The sequence below is a fragment of the Parasteatoda tepidariorum genome, chromosome 10 (assembly GCF_043381705.1).
Source record: "Parasteatoda tepidariorum isolate YZ-2023 chromosome 10, CAS_Ptep_4.0, whole genome shotgun sequence".
NCBI classification, from domain to species: Eukaryota; Metazoa; Arthropoda; class Arachnida; order Araneae; family Theridiidae; genus Parasteatoda; species Parasteatoda tepidariorum.
In genome coordinates, this window is record NC_092213.1 from 86620992 (window position 1) to 86648899 (window position 27908).

At 30.3% G+C, this 27908-nt stretch overlaps 1 protein-coding gene across 1 annotated transcript in view; it reads right to left on the reverse strand.

Annotated features, from left to right (window-relative positions):
• The window catches only part of LOC107449771 (E3 ubiquitin-protein ligase AMFR), a 166399-nt gene that overhangs the window by 100012 nt on the left and 38479 nt on the right, over window positions 1-27908 (reverse strand). Inside the window, exon 3 of the mRNA XM_043041501.2 lies at window positions 9133-9297. Coding sequence (XP_042897435.1) covers window positions 9133-9297 — 165 coding nt within the window. The remainder of the gene's footprint in view (window positions 1-9132; window positions 9298-27908) is intronic.

Here is a 27908-nt window from a genome sequence, read left to right on the forward strand (position 1 = left end):
AGCTTTGGATGCATCATAGCATTTTCTGCGAACCTGATTTCTAGCAACAAGTAAAAGCATCAAACGAAGTGTCTTGTTATAAGTCGCTACTCGCCAGGTTGGAATTGTATTAGTCTAGTTCCTTTGGAAATAATTTATATTGTTGTTTTACCGAAGTTTATGAATTTAGTAAGCATATTTAAAACTCAGTTTATTAATTAAACTAAAAGGTAAATGTTATTCCTAGTAAGTGGAAGTAGTTGTGCTTTTTTCATATTATACCCAATTAACGTCGCAGGTTGCGAAGTTTAACTTCTTCCGAGCGGAGGGACTCGACGCACTATTTTTTCCCCCTGGTCGTTATTGCTGCCTTTTTACTTGTGATTTTTAATATCCTGATATTCTAACACAATATTACAACTCGTGAAATTCGATTCTGTTTGTTTTAAATTTTTTTTCTCTTTTTTTGTAACTTAAAAAGTAATTGCTAAGTAATTAAAAAGTAATTCAATTCTGTTTTTAAATCGACATTTCACAGAGAATTAAAAAAAAACGAGATGTTAAATTTATATTAAACGAAGAAAAATTGCAGAAAAATAATTCAATACACGTGCATATTTCTTTAGTCTTATGAACACGTGAAAGTTTAACAACGTACCCAACCTATTCTTTTTCGTTGTCACATGATTTAAATATCACGCACCGCGATCCGTAAATCAGAAGTTTTGATTCTTCTCGCAATTTAAAAGCCATACATCTTAATTCTTTTTCACGAGATCCAAAAATCGCACATAGCATTTCGTAAGAGATGTAAAATCACATAGATTCTTATTCTGGGGTTTAAAAAAATCATACGTTGTTACTCTTGCAATCTTTTTCGTTGTCGTCTGATTTTAAAATCACACATCGCGACCCGTAATTACGCGCTATAAATCAGAATCCGACGTTTTGATTCTTCTGGCAATTTTAAGTCACACATCTTAATTCTTATTCAGGCGATCTAAAAATCACATAGCATTTCGTAAGAGATGTAAAATCAATCACTTAGATTCGTATTCTAACGTTTAAGAAAAAAAAAAATCATACGTTTTTACTCTTGCAATTCAAAAATCGGACACCGCGATTCATATTCACGATATTTAAAAACCACATATCGCGATTCATATTCAAGCGTTTTAAAAATCATACGTAGTGAGTCTTCTCGCATTTTAAAGATAATACACAGCGATTCGTATTCAAGCGATTTAAAAATAACACATCGCTCTTCGTCTTCACCCTAATTAATAATCAGGGAAAAAAGAGCACCATCTGGGACAAAGTCCCAAACTGATTCAATTATTTGTCCTAAGTTTAATATTGCCCACAACGGCAGCTTCTATTGCAGAGGTGGCCAACCTGCGGCTCTTTGAAGGATTTTTCGTGGCTCTCAATAAATGTACCAGAGTTCCCTTTTCAATTTTGTGCCATTATATTTTAAAAAATTATTATCGTTCTGTACGTGCTTCAAAATGTTTTAAATTACTGAGAACAAATATGAAAGACTAAGTGCAACGTTGTTCAATTCAAGGTGAGTTTTCCATTTCCAATATAATTAGGACACAAAAAGCATCCGGAGAATTAGAATCAATAGAGATGCAAGAAGATTAAGCTCTATGATTAAAATATAAGTCGACGTCGATTACTGCATTTTGGAAATCCGTACCAGTATCTAAGTATCCGGAATAAAAAGAGGCTGATTGTAGAATTATTTCAATATTCGGAACAACGTACTTATGTGAATCATTTTATTCCACTTTAAAATTCGTGAAATCCAAAAACAGATCAGTATTAACTAACCAGCATCTCAAAGAATTACTGCAAAGAGCTGTCACCAATTATTCACCAAATTTTAAAGAATCATCAAGAGAAGTAAAATAAATATGTTTAATTTTTAATATTTAAATTCAATACACATATTTTGTACTTTTACTTATATGTTCTCAATAAATATAATTTCCGTAAAAAAAAATAAATTAATACCTTTTTTGCATACCTTTTAAATACGTATTTAATTGCGGCTCGTGAAAAATGGCTCGACTATCAAGGAGCTTGGCCACCCCTGTTCTATTGTAAGACTATTTTCCAGAATGAATTTGGCATGATCAAGATTGTGGAGCAGTCTTAAAACAAAATCATTAAATTTACATTTAATGGCCCGAAAAAGCTATCACATGATCAAATATTACAATACAAATTATTACAATATATGAAAATTTTGCAAATAGCAGAATAACAACTAAGAAATTTTTTAAACCATTTTTCGACCAGCATGAACCATTTTATATCATTTATGATTACATGCTGGAAAATGATTTGTATATCAATAAATTTTATCTGTAAAAAAATTTAATCAAGATAAGTATTGTTAAGTAATGTAAATTTTAATTAACTGTTAATATATACGTGAATTATTTGCAAATAGTGTCATGTTAAAAAAGTATTGGTCATAAAGAGTTGTAAACAAGCATCTCAATTGTTTTTTATTATTAAGAAAAATAGTTCCTTCAAAATTGTTTTCTTTCCCCTCTCATAATTCATTTAAAACAAAAAATATTTTAAAGTTGAAGTATATTCCCTACTTAAATGTTGAGTCTTATTTTGAGCTGAAAGGGTTTTGTTTTAATTTTAATAATTTTTAACCTTTAAATCAAAGTATTTAACTTACATTTTTTTATAACAATAATATTTCTTTTCTTTAATTTTAATTCTGTGTACAAATTCTTTAATAATAAAATTTATGTTTAATGTATTATGTAATTGATAAAATTATTTTTTTTATCACTTGTTTTTAATTATTACAATTTATCTGATTTTTTTTTCTAGATAAATTAATTCTTATTTTCTGTTTCTCTTTTCTTTTATGTAATTAGTTTTGAAATTTCTAATCTTAAACATTTAAAAGTATGTAATTTTATGCAAGCATATTAGCAGGTAAATTGATAAAAAGTATTTAATGCCTAGAATAGGGGTGCGCAACCTATGGCCTGAGGGTCACATGTGGCCCATAGACTGTTCATGTGCGGCCCGCGGGAACTTCAGAACACAATAAAAAAATTAATTTGATTTGTTTTTTGTTTAAACATTATAAATTTTCTTTTATTAAATATTTAATTCAAATTTATATAACTCTATAAAATGCGTTCTTTTTTGCACTTTCATACCAAATCTTTTTGGTTAGAACTTATATCCCCTCCCTCCAAATATTTATGTTATATAATTGATAAATTAATTATTGTGAAAAATGGAAGTTATTTAAAAAATATATCAGTTGTTATGGTTTCAATTTATTTCAAATAATCAAAAGTATTTAGTTTTCTACAAATATGTTAAGTTTACTAAAAAAAAATTTTCTTGCTTAGAACACTAATGTTTAGATACAAATTATCATGCTTGCCGCTAACATGACTAAATATGAGTGTGGCCCTTCACTAAAAAAAGTTGTGCACCCCTAGCCTAAAACAATGATGTTTATATAACAATTGCTGTCAACATGTCTGTCTAAATACTTTGGCATACGGCCGATCATTGGTCAATCTGCAGTGCATGCGGCCCTTCATTCAAAAAGGTTGTGCACCCCTAGCTTATAACATGTCATTTGCTTATAGCAATAGACAGAACTAGACTATGATTTTTAAACACTTTTTTTTTTAATGAAATTAAAAAATACTGATTCTTCGCAACTTTGCAGACATTTCTTTTTTTTTTTTTAAAGATTTTATTTAAAAAGACGGACAAACTCTTACTTTGTTTGCCCAGTACTGTCTCAAACTTTAAGAAAAAAAAGAAACTGGAGGTTTTTTTTTCTTTTATGAAACCCAATTGAGTTATACACCGAAGAGCCATTACATTATGACCACCCTCCATCTATAACAATGGGCTCGCCCCGGTTTTCATGGTTTCTCGCCCAGGAACAATATTTTCAACTGGGGCACATTAGGACCCATAAACCTCATAGAACAATCCTTGACGTCTGTAAGCTACTTGAACATAGTTGCAGACCAGGTTCACCCATTCATGGCAACAGTTTTTTCAGCGGGGGATGGCGTTTACCAACAGGATAATGCACCATGTCATAAGGGTCGAATCGTCATGGATTGGTTCGAGGGACATTCCAGTGACTTTCAAGTCATGTCTTGGCCCCCAAATTCACCCGACCTTAATCCAATAGAGCATTTGTGATCCTACTTGGAAAACCAAATTCGTGCTACCACGCTACCCCCTCGCAATGTGAGGGAATTGCAGGACCAGTTGGTGAGCGCTTGGCACCAGATACCTCAGACAACCTATCAGCACCTTGTGGAATCAATGCCACGGCGGGTGCTAGCAGTTTTGAGGGCTAAAGGTGGTCCTACATGTTATTAGCAGGGTGGTCATAATGTAATGGCTCTTCGGTGTATTTTTATCTGTTACAGATTTCGAAAAAAATGTTAAGACACCTTGCTGTAGATTCATAAACAAATTTCTACAGGTTTTTTTTTTCTTCCTAAGATTTTTTTAGGGATATGGGGGGGGGGTGTCAAGAAGTCTGAAAGACAAGTGCTGCAGCAGACTATAAAAATGTTTCATAGCACCTTAGCATAATTTTCTTCCAGCAAAACTTTTTTTAATGAATTAAATTTATAATTATTTTATTTATTTACCCAATTTTTAAGAAAACATCATAGGAGTAAAAAAAAAAAAAAAAAATAAGCAGACATTTTCGCTTAAGCAGTTCCAAACACGACAAAAGAAATTAGAACGTATTTTATTTACAAGTTAAACCTACAAAAGTAAATTTTATATCATTTACACATTATGTTACGTAGTTAAATATTCAATTACTTGAACTTCAAGAAAAGATTAACTATTTAATATTAATCAGTGGCGGATTTATTAAAACGTCCCTTAAATTATCAGGGGTCTGTTCAGAAGAAATTTGGGTCCGTTAACGGACCCTTCACAAAATATTTTAACTTAAAAACGGACCTTTCGCAAAATAATTCATCTTTTAATCGGACCCTTCACAAATTTGTTTATCTTCATTATTGTTTTGTTAATCGAATAAACCCTTCCTAGGAAGGGGGGAAAGAAGGACAAATATAAACTAAGTTTTGTCTTCGGCTGACGCTTCTTCCTATATTCGCCCGATAATATTCTGTACTGAGCAGTATAGGCTAAATACCAAATGTATTTGTATGTTGCATCTCTAATTTAGTAGCAGCAATTGCTGTTTACTTTTTAAAATTTAATTATTTTTAATTATAATTTTACAGTGTTGAGCATAATCTTGTACGTCTTTACAATTTAAAAACTCATTGAAAAAGTTTTTTGCAATAACAGGACCCTATTTGCACACATTCACAAAAGCCGGACCCTGGTTGAAAGAATGTGACTTAACGTTTATTTTATATTCACAAATTACGAGTCAGTTTTTCATAATTTCACAACAACGGGATCTTTCACAAAATGTCTGGACAGACCCCTGATTATGTAAATATTTCTTTCCGTAACATTTGTTTTTCTAGAATTCGAAACAAAGAAAAAATTAAAATGAATATCTACTTAACTCCGTTATAATGAGTCGAAATCGTCAACAAATTGCATGCCTCAGAAAAGTTGTGTACCTTAAGACTCAGGTTAAATAACAAATACATGGAAATGGATCCATTACAAATTGTACTGTTAAGGCTGATCATAGAGGAAAAATGTTTTTATTTATCTAAAAGGATCCCTGTTGGCTGCCATTACTCAATCATCTTCGTTTTGATAGTTTTTACAAAAATATTCACTTCAAAAATCAGGGTTGCTAGTTCAAATCTGGGGAAAAAATTCCCAGTGTTTTTACTGTACATATCATACACACTATATAAAAACACTATCACTTATATAAGCTGTATTGAGCTAACACTATACTGGTTATAATAGCAGGGGTCTGTAGGGCAAACATTTTTTTTTTTTTGGGGGGGGCCTCCTCTGCTTCAGTACTTCAGCAATGAGAAACCAAACTTTATGGAGGTATTTAAATCTTTCACCTCATAACTAGAAAATTGACTAGAACCTGTTGTTGCTTATCTCGGAATCGTCTCTCCCATGAATCCGAACACCTCCAAAAAGTCCATAAAAAGACAGTTTCGCAGGACCTCATCTTTACCGAACCCCAAACGAGTCAGAATATGCGCAGGGGTGGCCATGTCTGTCGATCACCAATGACATTCAGGATAAGTTTTTGGCCCCCCGGTTGAAAATAAGGAATCTAGTGCGTGACTAGAACCTAAAATAGGTATCAAGCCCTCTTCCTCTTCAATGGTCAGTCGAATATCATTCTGACCATTTTATTGATTTTCTGACAACTCTATGTCCTTCATTAAAAGGATATATATAGCACATCTGAAGAGCGAAAATTTGACAAAAATGCTATTTAAGTTTATAATTAAGAAAATGTAAAAAGCAATGTTATTTTAACTAAGTTATTATTTTCTCTAAATTAACTGAATTAAAGAAGTATAAAACGGTCGATAATGGGATAACTGATTGTTAACTTTTGTCATCTAGCTGCGAAAAATTCATATCCTTGCTCACATTAGGGTGGAATTCAGCTAAAATTTCGCAAGTACGATTAAGGGGGGACTCCACCCTGAATATTTCAAAAATTCGAAATTTTTTTTATTCCTTTTTCGAATCTTTGTACCCTTCCTAACGTCTGTCTAAAACGAATTCTCGGTATCTAACTTCGTTTGGAAGTTATACAGGAAAATAGAGAGCTAAGCAGGTAGAAAGGCCCGTTAGGCCGGATTAGGTGGGGCGACATTCTTTTTGTGTCTCATCCATTCTGTTGGCTGTATATAGAAACTTATTGTTTGCATTTCATTTATCGACCCTTATATATATGACATTAAACCTTTTCCCCTACCATAAGTCAAAACTTTAAACTTGTTTTCCTCAAAACGCTGTTTTTTGAAATGGCCTAACGTTTTTCTCATGATCTATACAACATTTTATAACCGTCGTCGTTGAACAGCCAATGGGGTTTACGACTACTCATGTTCAACTCCGTAGCCTTGTCATTTTGAACCCAATCCAGAAGACAAGGGAACTCCTGGATCGAGTATTGGGAGACATTTGCCTTCGTGGAGGACATTTTAGATGGAGCTAACCCGCATTTGCGTTAAATGGAGAGGAAGACCACGAGAACCTTCCACGGTTAGCCTCACGGCAAGGGGACTCCAACCCGTCTACAACTGAGGATATTTCACGTCAGCACTGTGGTCGGTGCGAGCCGGATGCGGAATTCGTGTCGACTGGGATACGAACCCGGTTCGCGGCATTGAAAGGCGAACGCTCTATCCTCTGAGCCATCGCAGCTCTGGAAAATTTCAATAAAACATTGGGATAGCCTGATTGGTAGGGCACTGGGGCCCATGTCCAAGATTTCATGGGTTCGATCCATTGTATCATTGAAGGAGAATACGGACGAAGAGTTTTTCTCTATCATCCTGGTGCTTTTTGTTTTTTAATCAACAAAGCTGTTGCCAGTAGTGAAGCACCAAAAAAAAAAACTCACACACTGATGAAAACCAGCAGAAATAATATCTATGTAGATATGCATCAAAATTGCTTGCCTTCTGATGCACAATTGCAAAGCTGCATAACCAGAGGAGCCCAGATTTGCCAACAGAAGTCTTCATTTTTACGAAATGCTAAAGATTTTTCATTCCAAAAAAAAAACAAATTGATTATGCAGTATTGTACGTGAATAAAATTTTGTAGGGCTGAAAGTAAATCATTCATTGAATTTTATCCCGCACCAAAACATTTTGACTTCAATGTTAAATGAAACAAAAGAATTTTTAAAAAATTGTAATGAAAACATTTAAAAATGACAAGAAAAATGAATAGCTCTTTATTTGTGATCTTCTAAGGAAGACAGCAGCAACGGAATCACTTACTCAGGGTGCGTAGCCAAATAATATTTTTTAGCACTTTAAAAAAAAAAATCACAATTTGGTAGGATTGGAAAGTTTTGACAATTGACAGTTTTACCCTCATGTCAAAAAAATGTCCTCATGTTTTTGACAACTGTCAAAATTTTTGAATCATGTAAATCGAATGGCGTTTTCATACGCTACGGACTGATGATACGTCGGAATAGATTGAGGTTGAATTAATTGTAAAAACGTTGAATAGATCAATGTGGACAGTGTGTTTCTGCATAATTCGTAGCGAAAATCATCATGGTAAAGGAAAAATCTCCTTTTTTTAAAAGGAAAAATTAAGCACTTTTTAAAAACATCCAATAAAAACAGAAAAACATCCAATAAAATTTTAGGGATTTTTATAGTCATCTAACTAGCAAAAATGCAATATTTTCTCCTTATGATTGACATTAAACATGCTTGAAATGTTATGCATTATGTTTACTCATAATTTCGAGTATTAATAGGCATTTTATTCATAAAAGATTTTTTTTTAATTAATTTAATCTGAATAAAAAATAAACCAGTAGACAGGATCCGTATTGTGACCCGGGGCAAAAACTTCTTTGGGCTTCACTACTTCAGCAATGAAGAACCGAACTTTATGGAGGTATTTAAATTTTTCACCTCATTGTAGATAACGTAACAAGAAAATTGAATAGAACCTAATATAGTCCCTCCAATGGTCAGACGAAATATTGTTCCGTCCATCATGCAGTTTGCCATCTAGCTGCAAAAAATTCATATCCTTGCTGACATTAGGACGGAATTCAGCAAAATTTTCGCAATGACGATGGCTCAATTAAGCCCTTTGTATATCGCATTTTGCGATATGTAAAAATACAAGCTTTTGATTGGTCAAATGTATCCATTGTAATTGAGAAAATTTAGTTGAATTACGCCCTAGAAAGTCATGTATTTACGAAGTATAGATGTTTTGTGTTCACACGATAGAGGATAGATTAATGAAGATGTTAACATAAAACTGACGGATTTTACATCGTACTGATATTTTATTAAAAGAAAGTTCATTAAAGAATGAAACGTAAAATAAACTTTCTACTCGATTTGGGGCCCCGGGTCAACTGCCCCTGCCTTAGTCAGGCTCTGCCAGAAGAAACTGTCAAAAATCCCCATCCCATATAAGATGAAAGAGACTTACATATTCACACCTATCTTTGCAGAGTTGAGCAAGTAGATGCAAGAATCCGAGAATGGAGAACCAACTGCACCACAGCACAACTTCGTCCATGAACTGAACATTCATCACTCCAAAGATGAAGATAAACTTGTAAAATACAAAGTTCCAGAACTTGTCTTTGATGTGCTGAAAACATTTAACACTCTAAGAATTAAAATATTACAAACAAGCAGGGGTCTGTTTAGAAGACCCTTCACAAAATATTTTACATAGTGCAATATATTAAAAAAATACATAATTATATTGTAATATACATAATACACAGACAATATACGTATGAAAGTTTGAAAATAATTTATATACGCATACATGCATTTATGTAGGTAGGTACATACATTGTATGAATGTACGATGTATATACAATGTACGTTTACACGTACATAGATATATGGTTTGTACACGCAACGTATGTACATATGCACATACATAGATATCTATATACTTTAATACATATGAGCTTGTAATGGATATACAAAAAGTTATAAGTACAGACAATGTACATACAATGTATACATGTACGCATACAGAAATGCATGCGTATATTTAAATATATGTATATACAGTGTATGCAATTAAGTATAATATATAAGAATGTTGCTTATAGGTACATTATATGTACATAGTTCCCTTAAAAAAATGCATATATGTATGCATGTACGTTTACATGTACATAGATATTTGGTTTGCACACGCAACGTATGTACATATGTACGTATATATCTATATACTTTTTAATACATAAGCACATGCAATGTTACAAAATTTTTTATGTACATGCAACGTATGCCTGTATGCAAACATAAATACACGCGTACATTTAAATATATAAATTTACAATATATGTATGCACATACTTTGTGCTTGTATTAAAAAACTTTATAACATTCAAGTTATTAAAGTTCGTTTTAAAATTTGTTCTAGAACTATTGTTTTGGAAAGCAAACAAAATCTTACTTTAAATTCCTAAATATTATTTCCACATTTAAATTTTTTTTTTTTTTGCATAATCTAAAACATGTTTATGAACTATGATGCATTATGTTATAAAAAAATAAATTTGTTGTGTCAAACATTATGAAAAGGCCTGAAAATTATTTTTTATTCAAACAATTTTGAAATTATTTGGAACAATTTAAACTGACAACTAAATTTAAATATTGTTTGATTTAGTCATTTAACTTTCTGGAGATGTTATCAGAGGTTTTTACCCTTAACTTACACGTATGTTACTTAACTTATTGCATTGCATATATATTTTTTAGACATAAATATATTGTACTTATGTTCATGCAGTCATTGGATCATATATAGTAAAAATGTACAATATATGCATGTATATGTACATACAATGTATGTACAGTAAGAAAGAAAAAAAGATATCACCTTTCGATTCTAATGATCGGATTTTCACGATCTTAATGGTTCCTGGGGGTGACCTCAAATATGGTAATTAATTAGTGCTAACTATTAAGTTACGAAATCAGACACAAAAACGTACTTTCTCTCAATAAACAAATTCTTTTTTTGCATATTTGGAATCCTGACTTAAAATTAAATTTATTTAAATCATTTATTATTCCTCATTCTTAAATTTAAAAATTATAATAAACAAATAAATGTTTTGTAAATTTATATTTTGATTATTTAATATAAAAATTTATTCAGCGTAGTGTAGCAAACTCTTATGTATCTTTTCCTATCAGTTCTTTTATTCAGTTGGTTTGTAACAATTTCTTTTTACAAAAACTCATTAGTTTTATCATCGAATTTTAAATTGCGGGGAGGTATGTAGAGTACTAACTCACAAATTGCACTTTTTTTTTTTTATGATTCGCCGAAGTATTGTTAGAGATGCGCTCTTCGAAAAAATGATTTCAAATCTTCAAAAATGTTGATTTCTTTAACTATGTTGATGTGTGTCAATTGTAAAAAATACAAAAAATGTCAATATTTTGACTCAACCAAAAACATATTGCAGCGCACTGTGGGCCAGAAGACCATGATCTTTGGCCAAAATTCAAAAATTAAATTTTCAACTAAAATATGTGTAGGCAGTTTTAATATAGCCCAAATTAAGTATTCATAATCATTTCAAACATTATAATTTACTTTTTGGACCGACGAGAGTACACTGTAATGAAAAATATATTTAAAAAAAATTTTTTTAAGTGTAACTTTTAAATTTTTATTTCAGAAATATATATAGAAATGTCACCTTACTGTTACATTTTTATCAGAGTAATTAGTCTGAAATTATACTAAAATTTTTCAATGTGTTGGATTAGTTAATACTCTTGACAATCTTATAGTTTATATCTCATCATTTGACATTTTATTATGTTTGAATGACCTTCGAAACACAGTTCCAAAATGTTCCACGAGGTCATTAGCTTAACTTTTTTTTGTCGTCTTCTTTGATGTTTCTTCTTTCGAAAAAACCTGCCCCATTTTGCCCGTATTGCAAAGATGGACTAAATATGACGAAAAACAAAAATTATGTTTTTTTTTCCTTCATGTTTTCGCGTTATTTTGTAATTAATTCGAGTTATTTTGTAATATAACTTCGGAAAGATAATTTGCTTTTCATTTTTAATATAAAATGAAGAAAATTATTATATTTTCACTGCTATATTTAATTATTTAAACGTACTCATTTTTTTTATTTTTGCTCGCCTTATTTCAGCCACCATTTTTTTTTTTTTTTTTTTTTTTTTTTTTTTTTTTTTTTTTTTTTTTTNTTTTTTTTGCATTTTTAGTGTATTTCAAAATTTCAACTATGAATTCAATTTACCTGCACACATAAAATCCCTAAATAAAAAAACCCAAAATTTGAAACAAATTTCATCGAAATACAAATTTTGGCCACGAAACCTTGGATGCTGGCCCACTGTGCAGCGGATAGAGTTTAAATAGCAAGGTTAGAGAATGTTTAGAAAAAAGTTAAAAGATTAGTCATAATGATTTAGTTTTCGGCTGCTGACTAGGGTCATGGTTTCTGTTTCATCAAGGGAAAACTGAAGGTCAATGTGAAAATTATATAAATAACCATTTCAAAAATGTACATTCTTTGCAACATTTGTAAAATGACAAGTAATTTTCCGAATTAGAATTTTTAAACAAGTTGGCTACCTACTAATACTACTAGCTGAGTTTACTCTTGAAACTACTGATCATGCACAAAATAACCTACTACCCTACACGGGAGTTCAAGAATTTGCACTTAATAAAATTTGCGAATGATATTAAGTAAACGTGATATGATACTAAGAAAGAAAGAAAAAAAAAGGATATTATTTACACTCATTTCGTTAGTTTGTTAAAAATATAATTTAAAAAATTAAGAGAAAGGAAAATTGAGGTTTACAATACCCATAATTAAACAAGAGTAGCAACTGTTACAGTTTGATATTCCTCTCATGAGAACTTCTTTTGCCGACGATTTTGTCCTTTGTTTTATTATTAGTTAGAGCCAACTTAAGCATTCTTGTAATTTTTGCATTTTATATTTGAAATTCTATAATCAAATGACATGCTTGAAATGACCTCTAGTCAAAAAAATCGAAGTTAAATAGTTTCAAGGCCGACTGTTTCGAAAAACATTAACTACTTCGGTTCAATGAAACATTAATATTCATGTTTCCTTATTACAAAATATTATATCAAAATTTGTACTCATAATTTCTTCAAAACGTGTGTTACTATTATTATTATTATAACTATTATTATAGGTTATTTAAGTAGAAAAAAAATCCTAACGTTAGAAAAAGAACAATTTTTGAGAAGATTCTAAAAATAGAACGGTTTTGGAATCTTTTTACAATTTTTTATTTTAGCAGTTGTTTAACGAAACTAAGCATATCAAGCATTTTTTTGACATCGCAATATTTTTTTGAATTGTACTGAAGATGAGAAACAATATCAACTTTCTTAAGCAAATATTTTCAACTTTTTAAAAGAAAAAGGTAACTTTCTTAAAGTTAGTGGGCAAGAATAACTTTAAAAGTCAAAATAAAATTGTATGTCCATAGTTTTTTGTTCATATAAAAACAAAGCAAACTGCTGTATTTTTTCGCCGTGCACACATACGCATTTACTTTTCATTACTCAAATAAATAAGAAACAATAAAAAAAAAAGACAATCAATAATTTATCTCATTTTTCAAAAATAATAGTATGCTTAGTAAATAGTCAGCTTTATTGATTGTCTTCTTCATGGATTGACTTCAACATGGATTATCTAAAATAGTGTTGATGTTTTTTATAAGGAGTATAAAGCTGTCAAAAACGTAGCAGAAATTTTTAAGCGTCTTAAAATATCTCAGTATCTTAATTGTCATACTACTTTCTTAATTGTGAAATTAAATTTTTAATTACCTGGCCGCGTGTGATTCACTGAACCATTCAACTAATTATTTCATTATACCTTTTACTTTCCATTATACCATTATGTTATGACGTAGATTTTTTTCCGATAATGTACTAAACTATTTTGTTTCAATTTTTATTGATAATTAGAGGAGCTTTTTTTTAAATTAACACTCGTAAGTAATTGCTATTTTTTTAAGAGTCTCAGAACTAGCCAATTAGCTGATAAGCTTTTAAAAACATTTCCTAATGTTAAAATTACTCAGAGCAAAACGTCCGACTGATCGTTGTAAATACTAAACCCTTTTCTCTAAGATTGAACAAACAAATTATTTATTTATTTACTTTATATTTTCTTATTTTTTTTTTAGTTTGTGAAAAGTACATATTTGTGCAACTCATAAAATCACAACTGTTTGCCTTGTTTTTGAAAATGAACAAATTTGAACTGTAATTTCATTTTGACGTTTAAACTTATATAATACACAGTTAATTTTAAGAAAGTTGCTCTTTTACAAAAAGATATTGAAAAAATGTACTTTTGTAAAAATTATTTTCCAACTTTAGCACGATTCCCAATTTGATTTTCCTAGCAAATTATATCGTAATTTGTTATTAGGAAAATGCCTTATATTTTTTAAACAGTGAATACTAAAAATTGAAATTTCGAAAGCATACCAATTTTAGATTTCTCATCTGATTTTTAAAGAAACGCTATAAACAATGAGCAATTTTCAAACTTATATTGATAAAAAATAAAAAATACGTGGCGAGAAGGTTAACATACCTTTCACAGAAACTGCGAAAAACAATTTTTCCTATATTTTGTCATAAGAATGACTTCACTCCAAGTAAACTAAGCAATAAATTTCGTTATTCCAGAAACGAAATCTGTTTGGGCGAAACATATTATTCCTTGAAAGTTAAAACGAGAAAAAATTTTTGAACTATTATTACTTATGTGAGTTTATTCCATTTATTTAATGATAGTGGTGACAATAAGGTGAAGGATATGCGAACATATTATAAATGCATTAAATCATATAGCTTGAATAATTTATTTTAAGCAAATTATTTAATAAATTTAAGCAAATAAAGGTGTAAAAATAAATTCGATCGAAATACGCCTAAAGTATACCCTAAAATACACTCTATAACAAAAAAAATCGACGCACCAACAAGGAGTTGTCCGATTGAAACGGAAATTGGTGGATAGGAAAGCAATGTACAGAATAGTAAATGATTAAAATTTCAAAACAATTGAATAATTTATTGCAGAGTTACAGTAACAAGTTCAATAAGGTGTTGACCCGCCTCTAGCCTGGATATAAGCTGCCACACGGCGTGGCATAGACCGATAAAGCTCTCGAGTGGTCTCTTGTGGTATTTCCTGCCAAATTCGATCCAATTGTCGAACGAGGTCATCGATGCAATCGCCTTCCCATCATATCCCAGGCATGCTCGATGGGAGAGCGATCTGGTAGGCCAAGGACAGTTCATAGACAACATGTGCCATATGTGGTCGCATTGTCCTGCTGAAAAACCAGCCTAGGGCGCAGCAATAGGAACGGTAGCAAAACAGGTCTTAGGATGTCGTCGACGTACCGCTGTGCAGTAAGTGTACCTCTAATGACGACTAAAGGGGTCCCGCTGTCAAAGGAAATGGCACCCCAGACCATAATGCCTTGTTGAGGGCCGGTGTGGCGTGCAATAGTGAAGGCAGGATCCCCCCTCTGCCCGGTGCGTCTCCAAACACGTCTTCGATGATCGTCAGGACACAGTTGGAAGCAGGATTCGCCGCTAAAGACTATACGTCCCCAGTCGGCATCATTCCAGCCTAATCGAGTCATGCACCACTGTAATCTGGCACCAAGAAGCAATCGGATGATTGCTTCTTGGTGCGTCGATTTTTTTGTTATAGAGTGTATATGTAGAATAAACTTTGGAATCGATAAATAAAAAATACCCTTTCAAACAACTTCGAGTAAGACGGAAACGATAACTTGTTTGAAATAGCCGTCCTTGTAACATTTTAATTTCGATTCCTGGTGCTAGGGGACATTCCATTTTCACATTCGACTTTTGAAAATTTCAATTGTAAACGGAATTTTCTCATTTTTTGGTTTTAAAATGTTATTGAAGCTTGCAGTAAAAAAAAAATTGTACTGCATTGATTTCTTTTAAAAATTAGTGACTAATTATTATTTTTGCCAATCTAAGAACCTATGCCTATATCTTACATCAAACTTATTTTAATACCGAGTGAAGTAATTTAATATACTGTGTTAATAAATGAATAATTCCAAGAAACTGAATCGAAAAGATAAAAACTTCTTTGATTTATAAAATAATTGATGTTAATAAAAATAGACATGTTTTGAGTGTCCAATAGTTAACGTCACTAGTCATTCACACCTGACGAGTCTTGAGAATGGGCGCTTATATTTGAACGCTTGAAACATGTCGACTTTCATTTCCCTCTTCATATTTTTTGAAGCTAGTGAAGTTTTTATCAATTAAATTTTTTACATTTTGGTTTTGATCATCATTTTGATAAGGATTTTATGCTTGTAACAGTAACCATATGCATTCTAATATTTTAACAAGCTTCACGTAATCTTTAAAAGCGTATGAGAACCGTAGCATCAATATTGTAACTATAAAAGTTATCTTCAACTTTAAAATTAAAATTGTGAGACCAGCAAGGGTGATTGTGAGCCCAAGTCAAAATTTCGGAAAATTTCTTGAGTTATAAAAAAAAGAAGAAAAAAAAAGAAAGAAAAAAAAAACAGTTTAAATTGAAAAATTAGAAAAGAAATTTAACCAGGTTTTTTTTTTCCTTTTTCTCAATATTTCTTAGCTTACTTAAAATATTTTTAAAATTTTACACATACCTATACCATTTACACCTACCTATGATGACCTGGAGAAGTAATTAAAATTTACAAATATGTCTTTCTTTCTTGAGTTTATGATTATAATAACTATTTACTGATAAAAAATGAATATAAGCTTATAAAGTATCTCTCTGGCTCTCCCTTACAAACAAATAAACTGTGTTTTTAAGTTCCACCTTTGAAAATTTGATTTCCGGAAACTTCTGTGATCAATGATTTCTTGAAACCTTTGGATCCTCGATCTCCGGAAACTTCCGGATCACTGTTAGTGAAAAATCCGGAAATCCGGATTTTTTCCGGAGCACAATCAACTCTAGACCAGATATTTTGAGTTAAAGAAATTCAGTACTATATCTTTTAAGTTTTTGTGCCCCCATTTCAGTATCTTAACCTTACGAATTCGGTTTAAAAAGAGAGAATTGTATCAGATATATATACATAAGAAAAAGAAATTATAGTACCGTAATTTGATGATGAATGTAACTTATCGTAATTGAAGAACATGATGCGAAAATAAATTTCAGAATGTATCGAAACATCGGGATGCTACTTTGCAAATCATCAAGCTGATTGAAGAGAATTTAAGAATCATCACCTGATCTTTTTTTTTATTATTTTAAAAACGCAATTTTCTAACTTATTTTGATAACAAAAAATAAATAAAATAGGCGGCAGGACGGTTAACATACTTTTTACAGAAACTGTGAACACCAATCTTTCATATACGTCGTAATAAGAGGATAAGAATGATATTGCTTTAAGGAACCTACTTAATAATTTCGTTATTTCCAGAATTGAAATCTGCTCGGACAAAACATTCCCTGAGATTAAAATTAAAAAAAAAATTTAAATAAAAACTTTCCAATCGCTTACAACGAGTGTTAATTTAAAGAAAACCTCTAAATACCAATAAAAATTAAACAAAATAGTTTAGTATATTATCGCGAAAAAAAAAATCGACGTGGTATTTTGTTAAGAAAGAGTAAAAGATATAAGGAGTTGATAGTTCTGTGAATGACACGCGGTCAGGCAATTAAAAATTTTATTTCATATTTAAGCTGCTAGGACGCCATATATGATAATTAGATATTTTAAGACTCTTGAAAATTTTAGCTACGTATTCCACAGCTTCTTAAAAAGTTTAGCTACGTAGACTCATAAAAATTTTGGCTATGTATTGTTGCACTGCTTTTTATGTTCGGTATCTTTATACTCTTTGTAGTGACTTATAAAACATCAACACTAGTTTAGATAATCTATGTTGAAATCACAAGAAACATTTAAAAAAAAAAGAAGAAAAAAAAAATAATTTATCTTAATTTTTCGAATAAAAATGTTAGGCTTAGCAAATAGTCAGCTGTTTTGCATCAAATAATTTTAAACAGCAGAATGTTTTTAATTTCTTAACAAGATTTTATTTTTAGCTAGCAAGCAATAATTCTAAGTTTTCTATCAATAAAATCTTAAAAATAATTTTAAACAGAACTTTACTTTAAAGGAAAACCTAAGTTAAAGTACTAAAAAAAATTGATTAGTATATTAAGAAAAAAATAATGAAAGTGGTAGCGTAAAAAATAAAATCTTTTAAATGTTAAAATTTAATTAAATAGTTGGTGAAATAGTTCTGCGAAACACGCACGGACAGGCGATTAAAAATTTTATTTAAAGATTAAGAAGTTGAGAAATTTTTGAGATGCTTAAAAATGTTGACTACGTATTCGTATTAATAATTATAAAATATACATTGAAGAAATGGATAAATATATTATTCCAAATCTATACATACGTATGTATATTGTGTCAATTATTGATAAAACAAACTAAAAATAAAATATTTCGCATTAAATCTAAGCACAATCTAATGTATAATCTCATATTCTATCAGAAGCATGCTTTAATAAAACTCGACATTCATTGAATAAAATGCTTGTTATTCAATAAAATGTTTTATACGAATTACTTTACTAAATTATGGACAAATTTTTAGACTACTAGAAAAGAAACTTTTATAATTAAAAAAAAAAATAAAAAGATTAACAATCTGTTAAATATGAAACTATACGCTACGCATGTGTGAGTGAAGTTGCTCGTAAGTTAACCACATTCTAATATAAGTCGCCCCATTTAAATATTTCTTTATCGCAGAATAATTTTTTTTAAAAACAATTTTAATTTTTCTCGGCTTCTATTAAATAAAAACAGTTGAAACTATAGAATTTTCGATAGAAAAATTTATTCGATTAACAAAACAATAACGAAGATAAACAAATTTGTGAAGGGTCCGATTAAAAGATAAAAACGGGCCCTCCGCAAAATAATTTAAGTTAAAATGTTTTGTGAAGGGTCCGTTTTAATGAAAAGATATTTTGTGAAGGGTCCATTAACGGACTCAAATTTCTTCTAAACAGACCCCCGTGCGAATGCAGTTTTTCGAAAATATCCGTCATACTAAACAATTCCACAAATTTTAAAATGCGGGGGCCTTAGGAACATAACTGTCCGGGGCCCCCTGGTCATTACTTAAAACCAAATGTACATGTTGCTTAACTATGAAGTGACTTTAAATTATTTATAACATAAGTAATAACGATATATTAGTAAATTTGAGCGTATATTCATTTCAATCTTTGTTTACTCGTTGTTGTTATTTCTAATGTCACTTGCCACACTAGCAAGCCTGCTTAGTGAAACCGATCAAATTTCAGACAAGAGTATGCGTTTCTTGTTTTTCAGTGGCGCCATCTATGGCCAGGAATTCGACTTCTGCCACACCATACGTCACACCCGTTTATAGGGCGGACCCATTCATACATCCACAGATCGTAATTTTGACCTGAATCAGAGAACGATCGATCTACCCCCAGAGGTATTGATTTGTTATGGGAACATGGAGGAGTTTGCGACTCGACAGATTTAACGTGCATCAGTCACCATTTACTACACGGGGAGCGAATTGACAAAACATACCGTAGATTGCGAAGGGTTGGCGAAAATTTCTATTGGCGTTAAAGGAGCGTTCTCGCAAATCGCCAAACAGCTGTGTGCTTATGATTTTGTTTTGTTTTCGGTATCGCATTACATTCAACAAGTTAGATATGGGTGCGACATTTCAATTAAGCGGGTCTTCATTTGATTCTTCTGCATCAAATAAAATATAAAGCGTATTTTTTTGTTATAGCGCCGACATAATCGTTTGTATCTATTGACTAAATCGTGTTTATTAGCGTTTTTTAAAAGGTCGTAATAGAACTAAAATAGAAAAATTACACATTATTACATATTCTATAGTTTCATAACTGTCAGGGTCACGTGATGTAATAACACGCATTTTCTGATGTTGCGAGCTAAAAGCTTGATATTATAGATATGATTATTTTTTTTTGTTTTGGTTTTTTTGAACAATGGATGAAGAAAGAATAATAAAATGGTGAATTAGTTTTTGTAGAATTTTTGCGTTATTTCTTTTGTAAAAGGTTACGACTGACATTTCATTAAATGTATATTTCGAGTAGTGAAATTCTTTGCCTACTCATCCACTAATTCGAATTAATAATTTCACAACAACCTTTAATCCTTAATAATGAAATGATTATTATAATAAAGTTTGTTTACTTAAAAGATATTAAAAAAAAAATTTTATTGTTTAGCAGAGACTTAGTTTCCAATTCTATATTCATTAATTAATCTTAATGGTTCTGCTCGACAACCATTTACAATTTTTTTTAAATTTTATTTAATTTTCTGTTATGAAATTCTTTAAATATTTTTCGACGTAGAGATTATTTAGCAATAATGCTAAAAGCTGAAATTTATAAATGTATAATATTTATAAATGTTTAAGAGAATTTTTAGCAGCTATTTTGTACTAATTATTTTAATTGAAATGTTCATTATACGCAGTTTTATAATAATAATCGTAAAATTCATTGAACAATTGAGTATTACATTTTAAAATGCAAGTATAATTTAATAATTATTTCATTTTATAACTGCAAAACGGTAGATAAGTAACTTCGTTATAAAGTTTTACATGATACGAGAATATTATACGATTGCTTTATAATGAAAGAACAACAATTTAAGTTTTAAACTTTTTGTGGAAAAGAAAAAATTGAAAATTTCTCCTGTCATCGGTGTTAGCGATTAGAGAGTCTTTTATCGTATAAATATTAAGTCAGTATTGTTCCCTTTTAAATAAAAATGCATTTTGCTCCGGAAAAAAAAATTACTTGAATTTTGTCGATAGAAATTCCCTAATTATAGCAGCAAAAACTTTTAAATTTCTAATCAAACTTTCCTTCATTATAATTTTGTGTAAATAATTATTATTAATAATATAAATGACTATTGAAAGGAATTAATTGAGAATGTCCAATTTTAATGAATTAACTGTTTACGCAATCAGATTAATAATTTTTTTCATAATTTACAAATGGAGAAAAAGTCTTTACAGTTTAAAAGTGAAGAGAAAAATATAGTTGAGATTAAATTTATAAAGTAAGCACAACCCGAAGGAGATTGAAGTAATGGCATTAAAATCGAAATTTCAAAAGAAAAAAAAATCACGTTTTAGTGTACAGTGAGCAGTAAACAAAAATCTAAAACTAACTTTTGATCTAATGATCAGATGTTTACGTTCTAGGACTCAATCTTAATGGATCGAGAGGGTGAATTCAAATATGCCGCTTAATTATAGCAGACAATATATTTTAAGTTCGGAAATCAGACACTAAAACGAGCCTACTTTGAGAAATTTTTTTCCTGCGTATTCGGATTTTTGATCCCCAGTATATAGGGGTTGCCGCAATCTGGAAATATTATCCCAATAGTTTGGTCAGGAAAGCAATGCAATGTTAGGACCCCTTAGTGTTAACCTTACTTTTTGCGCATTTCACCATATCTTGGGAACTTTCCAGTGAACTTTTAAGTGAATTGAAAATTTTTTGCACTCAATGTTTTAATGTTCATTTAATTTAGAATTTCCTTCATTCCCTACCACTATTGTAAGATATTTACTTTTCACCTAACTTGTAAAATTAAAAAGTTTAGAATTCTTTACAAAATCACTCAGGCGAAGTGATTGCCTTTTATTTAAATCTTATTTAGAAGGTATTTTTCTTAAAGTATTTCATTTAAAGTTTTTATCATTTTAAGTTGAAATGAATGTCGCCCTGCTTTGCATAGTTCAAAAATTATTTCAAAGGAAACATAACTTAACATTAAACACTCAGGACTTACAATTATAAATCAAACAATCACTACATTTATTTATTAAAAAACACTCTTATGAACTGATAATAAATTGATCTAAGTCCTAAATGTGAGTTCTATAATATATAATTTATTTAAACTCAGTATATACATCTGACCTCTGTTGTCGCCAATGGCTCAATTTTAAAATATAGTTTTTCTTTTACAAATTTTCGGATATTTTCATATGAAGGATAGTATTAAGTTTGAGAATTAAAAATTTTTGTTTAAAAAAGTTGTTAAAAATTATAATTATTATTAATACTTGACAACAGGAAGTTTTCAATTAAAGGTTGAAAATTTTTTTAATTATGTAATTTTTTAATTCTGTTATTTTTTTAATTATGTTTTTAATTACCTAATTCATATAACAGTATTTAGGAATCTATAAATTTATGCTACGTATGATCGTTGCAGAATAACCTGTACACAATATATGTAAATAAAATATATTTTTAAAATTGTGCATTTTCTATTAATCGCATTCATTATTCTTATACTGAAAGAGTATCAAGGTATCTATGACCTCCATAATAAATGAAGTATTTACGGACTTTTATATATATTAAGGAATTGAATCAATTTTTCACGAAGTTTAAGATCTCATCCCATTGAAAAAAAAGTTATTTAATAAATATTTTTTTACAATAAATGCTTCTAGTAATAAAACAAACGCGATATAGGTCATTGAAGAAAAATCCCTTCATTTGTACATTTTTCCCTTCTTGAAATTATTTCACATATTTCTTTTTTCACTAGCGAATTTCCGATTACTTTAAAATTTTAAAAATATCGATTTTTTCATTTGCAAGAAATTTTTACTTTAAAGCGTGATAACATTTTTGAATACTCCAATTTTTTTTTCTAATAAATAATATGTCTTTGTTAATTTCTAAAAAAAATGTTCATAAAAAAGTTTACATTATTCTTTTATCAAGATTGATTTAACAGAGAAAATCACTAAATTAAAACAGGTTATGTTTTCTTACAATAAAAGTTAAATAGAATTAATTCTTTAAAATAGCGTTCTAATAAAACATGGTATTAAAATGCTACGTTATTTTTTGTGATTGGTTCAATAATAAATTATATTTATTTCTTCACAAACACAATTCTTGTAAAAAAAATTAAATCTGTTATATCAAAAAACTAGATCGTTTTATAAAATATAAATTATTGCGCTTAATAAAATATAAATACAGTTTATTTGTAACGTGATCCTAAGAATAAAAAGGTTATTTTCTTTTTTAATTCTCTACTAAAATGAATTAATGAGTTATTTTTATTCATCATGGCTAGTCGAGGAGGAGAAAAAAAAATATCGAATTTCACTGTTTAGGTTAATGTAATTTCCTTCTCCCACCACATTTACGCGTAATCAATCGCCAATTCCACTTGCAATCGCCTAGTTTATAATCTACGGTATGTTTTGTCAATTCGCACACGGCGAGTCTTCAGCCGGCGGGGTTCGAACCCACGACCGACCATGGTATCCCGACCCTTGCTTACTCGTAATTCTAATAGACAAAGGGGGAGGGGAACAAAAATTATTTGTAACATTTAGGAAGCCACCAAAAATGTGGGGGCCCTAGTCCTCTCAGGCCTTACGATAAATCAGACACTGAATGTTGGAGTACAACATGAAAAGTTTAATTTAAAGCATCTTTACGATAAAGCATCTTTACGGACAAATACATGATGTTGAGCCGCGATGGCTCAGGGGATAGAGCGTTCGCATTCCAATGAGGCGAACCGGGTTCGAATCCCAGTCGACACGAATTCTGCATCCGACTTGCACCGACCACAGTGCTGACGTGAAATATCCTCAGTGGTAGACGGATCATGGTCCCCTTGTCGTCAGGTTAATCGTGGGAGGTTCTCGTGGTCTTCCTTTCCATGTAACGCAAATGCGGGTTAGCTCCATCAAAAAGTCCTCCACGAAGACAAATTTCTCCCAATACAGGAGTTCCCTTGTCTTCTGGATTGGGTTCAAAATGACGAGGCAACGGAGTTTAACATGAGTAGTCGTAAAGTCATAAAATTGGGTCGGCTGTTCAACGACGGTTATAAAACACATGATGTTAAATTGTTGCTGTAGAAATTTGAGAAGGGGAAAATAAAACGTGAATGATTTACAGAGATGCCAACTGCTCCGGATACGGCAAAATAATTTTTAAAAAAAAAACGGTAAATAATTACAAAGTAAATTTTGCAAATATTTAGCTATTTTAGCTTGCTTTTTAAAAGGTATAGTATGACATAAGTACTATAAAGTGATGAATTATATAAACCTACGAATTATTTAGAAATAGTGGTGGATCTACTCAATTGAATTTATTAAACCAAGAATCACAACTGATAAACTACCACTTTAAAATATATATTTGCTGTCCGGAGCAAGTTGGCATCTCTGCCTTGTACAAGAGTTAAATACAAGAATTAAATCTGAAATACATCTTTGTTAAAATTTCTGGATTTATAGCAAATGAAACAGTGAAAAAAGTTTTTCTTTTCGAGAAATAAGCGATTGCTGTTCCGTTGTGAAAAGTAAATTTTCAAATAATAAAATAAAATATGCATAAAATAATACTGTTAGATCTGTCGAAAAAAAACATATGAAAAATATTTTCGAAAACAGGCAAGGTGATGAACAGTTATGAAAATTTACGAAATGCGAAAACATAACATCGATATTTAAATCTAGTAGTACAGGATTGCCACAGAAAAAAAATGAACAAAATAGTTGCTTTTAGTAGCCTACAGCATGAAAATAACGGCCGAAAACTATGAAAATAGTTGCCTAAATAAGAACAAAAATTCATCAATAATATGATTAAAATTTTGTTAGTGACTTAATCGTCATATACCATGATCCATTCAGTTAAGTTGGTGGCAAATATGATAATTTTTATATAAACGTTAATGCTTATATAAATATATATATGAAAATTGATTACTCAAATTCGAAATTTTCACGTATCGCAATATTGTAATAAAATTTTTTTTTTTCAAAAACATGCTGAATTTTGTAGCAATAATTATTGAAAAGGTGATCAAGAAACGAAATAGACTTACAATGAAATCTGTGCAGATTGAACGAATTAAAAAGTCAAGACTCCAATTTGCAATTCAAAATTTTCAACATTTTTTTTATTTTTTAAGGAAAAAAAAAGTTCAGTGTGTTCAGAAACTATCTTGTGGGGTGCAGATTTTCCACTCAACTTATACTTAAAAAAAAAAAATTTAAAAAAAAAAACAAATCGCTAGGAGTACAGAAAAGTCTCCTAATAGTCTCCTTTTCCTGAAAATAGTTGCCTTCTTAGCCTTTTCAAGCAACAAAAAAAGTTGCCTTAGTCGCCTCATGCCAAAAATAGTTGCATTTTAGTCGCCTGTGGCAACCCTGTAGTACTATATAAAATAAAAAAATCTGAGTAACTTATCATACAAGAATAGTAGTGATAGTAAAAATAACTTATCATATAAGCAAGTGGAAAAAGTAGATATGAATCATAAATGGAAGGTCCTTCGAGAACTAGCATGATGCTAAACAAATTAACAAATGTGGGAGTTAAAACATTTATGGTCTGGTAAGAGTATGTTTAAAATAAGAATAACAGATAATTACAGTATAAATTACTTAATTGATTTACTGTGTAGCGCCTGTAAACAAATTGTACTGAAGGTTCGTTTTGATTTCAAATGAATGAAGCAGTCCAAAAATGTATTAGCAGAAGACAATCAATTACAGTTACAAATTAAGGCTTTGAAATCTCAGACAATTCAATGAACTCGGTTATCAGAAACTCTAGGACAGTCCTCTATATAGGTTTGACGACCAAAATTATAGCATAATCGGACATAGGGGAGGATCCAGAAATTTCTCATGGGGGGGGGGTTCATAGACTCAAATCCCCCCACCCACAATTAATTTTTTTTATTTAAAAAACAAAAAATAATTATTTTCTTGAAAAAAAACTGGGATTTTTAATGCTAGTCTTCTCCTAATGAACAATAGAACAATACCGTCATGTGGGGCTACTTTGTGCAGGATTTTGCAGTTTTAGAACTCTTACATGTAAAAAAGCTGTGTTAATTCAAACTTTAGTAAAATATTTATTCATAACTGGACTCAGATGAGTGAATTTGATCAATATTGGCATTATTTGTATGTAATATTTACAAATAATAAGTCAAAACATACCTTGTACAAAGTAGCCCCCAAGTGGGTCTACTTTGTGCAGCGATAGGAATTCAGTTTAATAATCATGTTTTTTTGTAAAATATTGATATAAAATTGTTACAAAAAAGTTAATTGTTGTCATTTTTAATAACGAAAACATCAAGATATGTAAAGATATTAGTTTAAAAATAATTTTCAGCGTTAAAAAAACATTTTTTTATAAAGAATTTTTCCTTAAAGAATGTTTATTTCAAAACATTTGAGTTTAAACAAAAGGAAACCATATACATTTTTGAACATTGAAATGGATGAAATTTCAAAAATAATAATTATTACATACTCGTTCACATTTATTATATTGATAAATTTGAACATAACATGCTTGAATAAACATGACAGAACATGATCTTCAGTTTGTCAAAATCACCTGATGTCCTATAAAATATATTTTTATGTGTTAAATCGTTTGATTAATTTTTAGAAAAATCTTTGTAGAAGAAAAATAACAGTTTCCCAGCACGTTGCACGTGTTTCCTGTGAATTTTACTATAGATAGTATTTCTGTGGATTTTGTACTTCCGAGAAGCTTCTGCAATCGACATACCTCCAGCAACTGAATGCAAACATTGTTGCAGCTTTTCTTAAGTGTAATCACGGTAGTTTCTCGTTCCAGGTATTTTTTTACAACGTCTGACAATTTTTCCTTCGAAAAAAAAAAAAACGAATGAAACTTTGCACAAAGTAGCCCCACAGTGCATTTTTTTTCATTTTCCGTTTATTTGTTATTAATTTTCAATTTTTTTTTAACGCTAACATGATATAATTGTTTATTAATATATAAATAAAAAGTTTTGCACTTACGACAATTGTGTTTACGACTTTGTATTTCACAGCTAAAGTTTCCAAGCACACTTTTCGACGTCCGACGTTCTCGGAAAGTTGTTGACATTGGATAAACAAAACACACTCTGAGATTGTTATAAAATTCGAAAAAATTTTTCTAGTAATAGAGGAGACTTCTATCTTCAAATTCCACAAATTTTTAACGTGAAAAAAACATAATACTGAATAGCAGCACTTGAAAAGTGCCAAATTCGAATTTGCACAAAGTAGCCCCACATGACGGTACATAAATAATTCAAGTATTCAAAATCTTTAAACAATGATTTTTGAAACAGTGAAGAACATAATTAGATGGAGAATAAAAATCGATTTTTCCGACCTACCTAGGTGTATATAATACCTCCTTAAATAATTTTTAAAATATTTTATTTCTACTAAAAAAAAAAAAAAAAATCCTTCCTTCAGANTGGGGGGGGGGGGGAATGACCCCTATGAAAAAAATTTAAGCACTACATACATTAACAAAATCCAAAATAAATTTCAAAGACTTTACATGATTATATAAAACTACTAGTTTCTGACAAAGAACTCTTTTCTTAATTATATTAGCCATTATAAAATGATCAAGATATTTTTCGGTTCGATATCAGAGGATGGAAAATGAAGCCTAAAATTGAGAATATCTTGTAAAATGCACATACATGAGAGTGCGATAATCTCACCGAACCCAGCTCAGTAGACGAATATGCAAATTAGCAAGTAATTCAAAAAACAACTAAAATGATTTGAGTTTTCATACTCTATGGGGCGACAGTACACCAAAATAGATTGTGGTTGAATGAATTGTGAAAATGTTGATTGAACAATGTGAAAAGCAGGCCTTTTCATAATACGTGGCGAAAATCAACACGGTAAAGAAAATAATCTCACTTTCGAAAAGGGAAAATTAAGCCCAATGAAAAAAAGCACCTTTAAGGGCTTTTAAAAAACGAAAATCGAAAATAAGCACCTTTAAGCACTTTTTTAAAAACGCTACGCACAATGTTAAAGGCATTGGATTTATTTTATTTAGTTTTAAAATTATTATAAAATTATATGAAATTTAAGGGGTCACAGTACCTTTGCAACAATTTTTTAAAATAAAGGTATAATCAGTCATTTTGAGGATGCTTTACATGCTCATTTAGGCTGGTGGCCAATTT